This window comes from Lipotes vexillifer, unplaced genomic scaffold (assembly GCF_000442215.2).
Source record: "Lipotes vexillifer unplaced genomic scaffold, Lipotes_vexillifer_v1.1 scaffold1094, whole genome shotgun sequence".
Lineage (NCBI taxonomy): Eukaryota > Metazoa > Chordata > Mammalia > Artiodactyla > Lipotidae > Lipotes > Lipotes vexillifer.
In genome coordinates this window covers 559,508-560,188 of record NW_006792775.1, presented here as the reverse complement: position 1 = coordinate 560,188, position 681 = coordinate 559,508, and the positions used below count along the sequence as shown (strand labels likewise).

The following is a 681-nucleotide window of genomic DNA, read 5'->3' as shown; positions in this document are numbered from 1 at the left end:
GGGGGGGGGGGGGGGGGGGGGGGACCCGATAGGCGATCAGCACGGCTGAGGCCGGCTGGCCCACAGAGGACGGCCACGCAGAGCCCACCCGGCTGCCCAGGCAGCCCCCACGCACCGTTCCGCCGCAGGAAGCGCAGGCCATCCCTGTAGCCCTGCTTGCACATCTCTCGAAGCACCTGAGGCAGGGGGATGCATAAACTGGGGCAAGGGAGCCAGACGTGCCTGATAGCGTCCCCAGTGTCCCTGAACCACCACCCCACCCCGCCCCACTGCAAGCTAACTTGGATTCAGGACCAGGTCCAGGTTGGACAGAGGCTGGATGGGTTGCCCAAGTGGAGAGGTTGTGCGGGCCGCAGCCAGGAGAGGCCCCGGTGCCCGGCGGGGAGGTCTGGCCTCACCAGGGGCTCGGGCGGGAACAGGGCCTTGGAGAGGCGGTAGAGGTTGCGCAGGCTGAACTGGATGCTGGTGTTGGTGACGCGCAGCTCGTGGATGTTGGTGGAGCCGTCCTGTGGGCAGATGTCGCTCTCGCCCGAGAACGGGGACACTGTGATGGTGTTCTTGAGCTCGTAGAGCGGCAGGTTGTCTGAGATGCCGCCATCCACGTAGCGCTGTGGCAGGGACACGGGGTCACACGGGGACAGGCCTGCAGGGTGAGCCGGGCTGCCCCCCAGCCACCTCAGG

At 68.0% G+C, this 681-nt stretch overlaps 1 protein-coding gene across 1 annotated transcript in view; it reads right to left on the bottom strand.

Moving 5' to 3' along the window:
* The window catches only part of PNPLA2 (patatin like domain 2, triacylglycerol lipase), a 4,926-nt gene that overhangs the window by 1,130 nt on the left and 3,115 nt on the right, over window positions 1-681 (bottom strand). The window contains exons 4-5 of the mRNA XM_007465929.1: window positions 399-608; window positions 117-176 (exon numbers count right to left, since the gene is read on the bottom strand). Coding sequence (XP_007465991.1) covers window positions 117-176; window positions 399-608 — 270 coding nt within the window. The remainder of the gene's footprint in view (window positions 1-116; window positions 177-398; window positions 609-681) is intronic.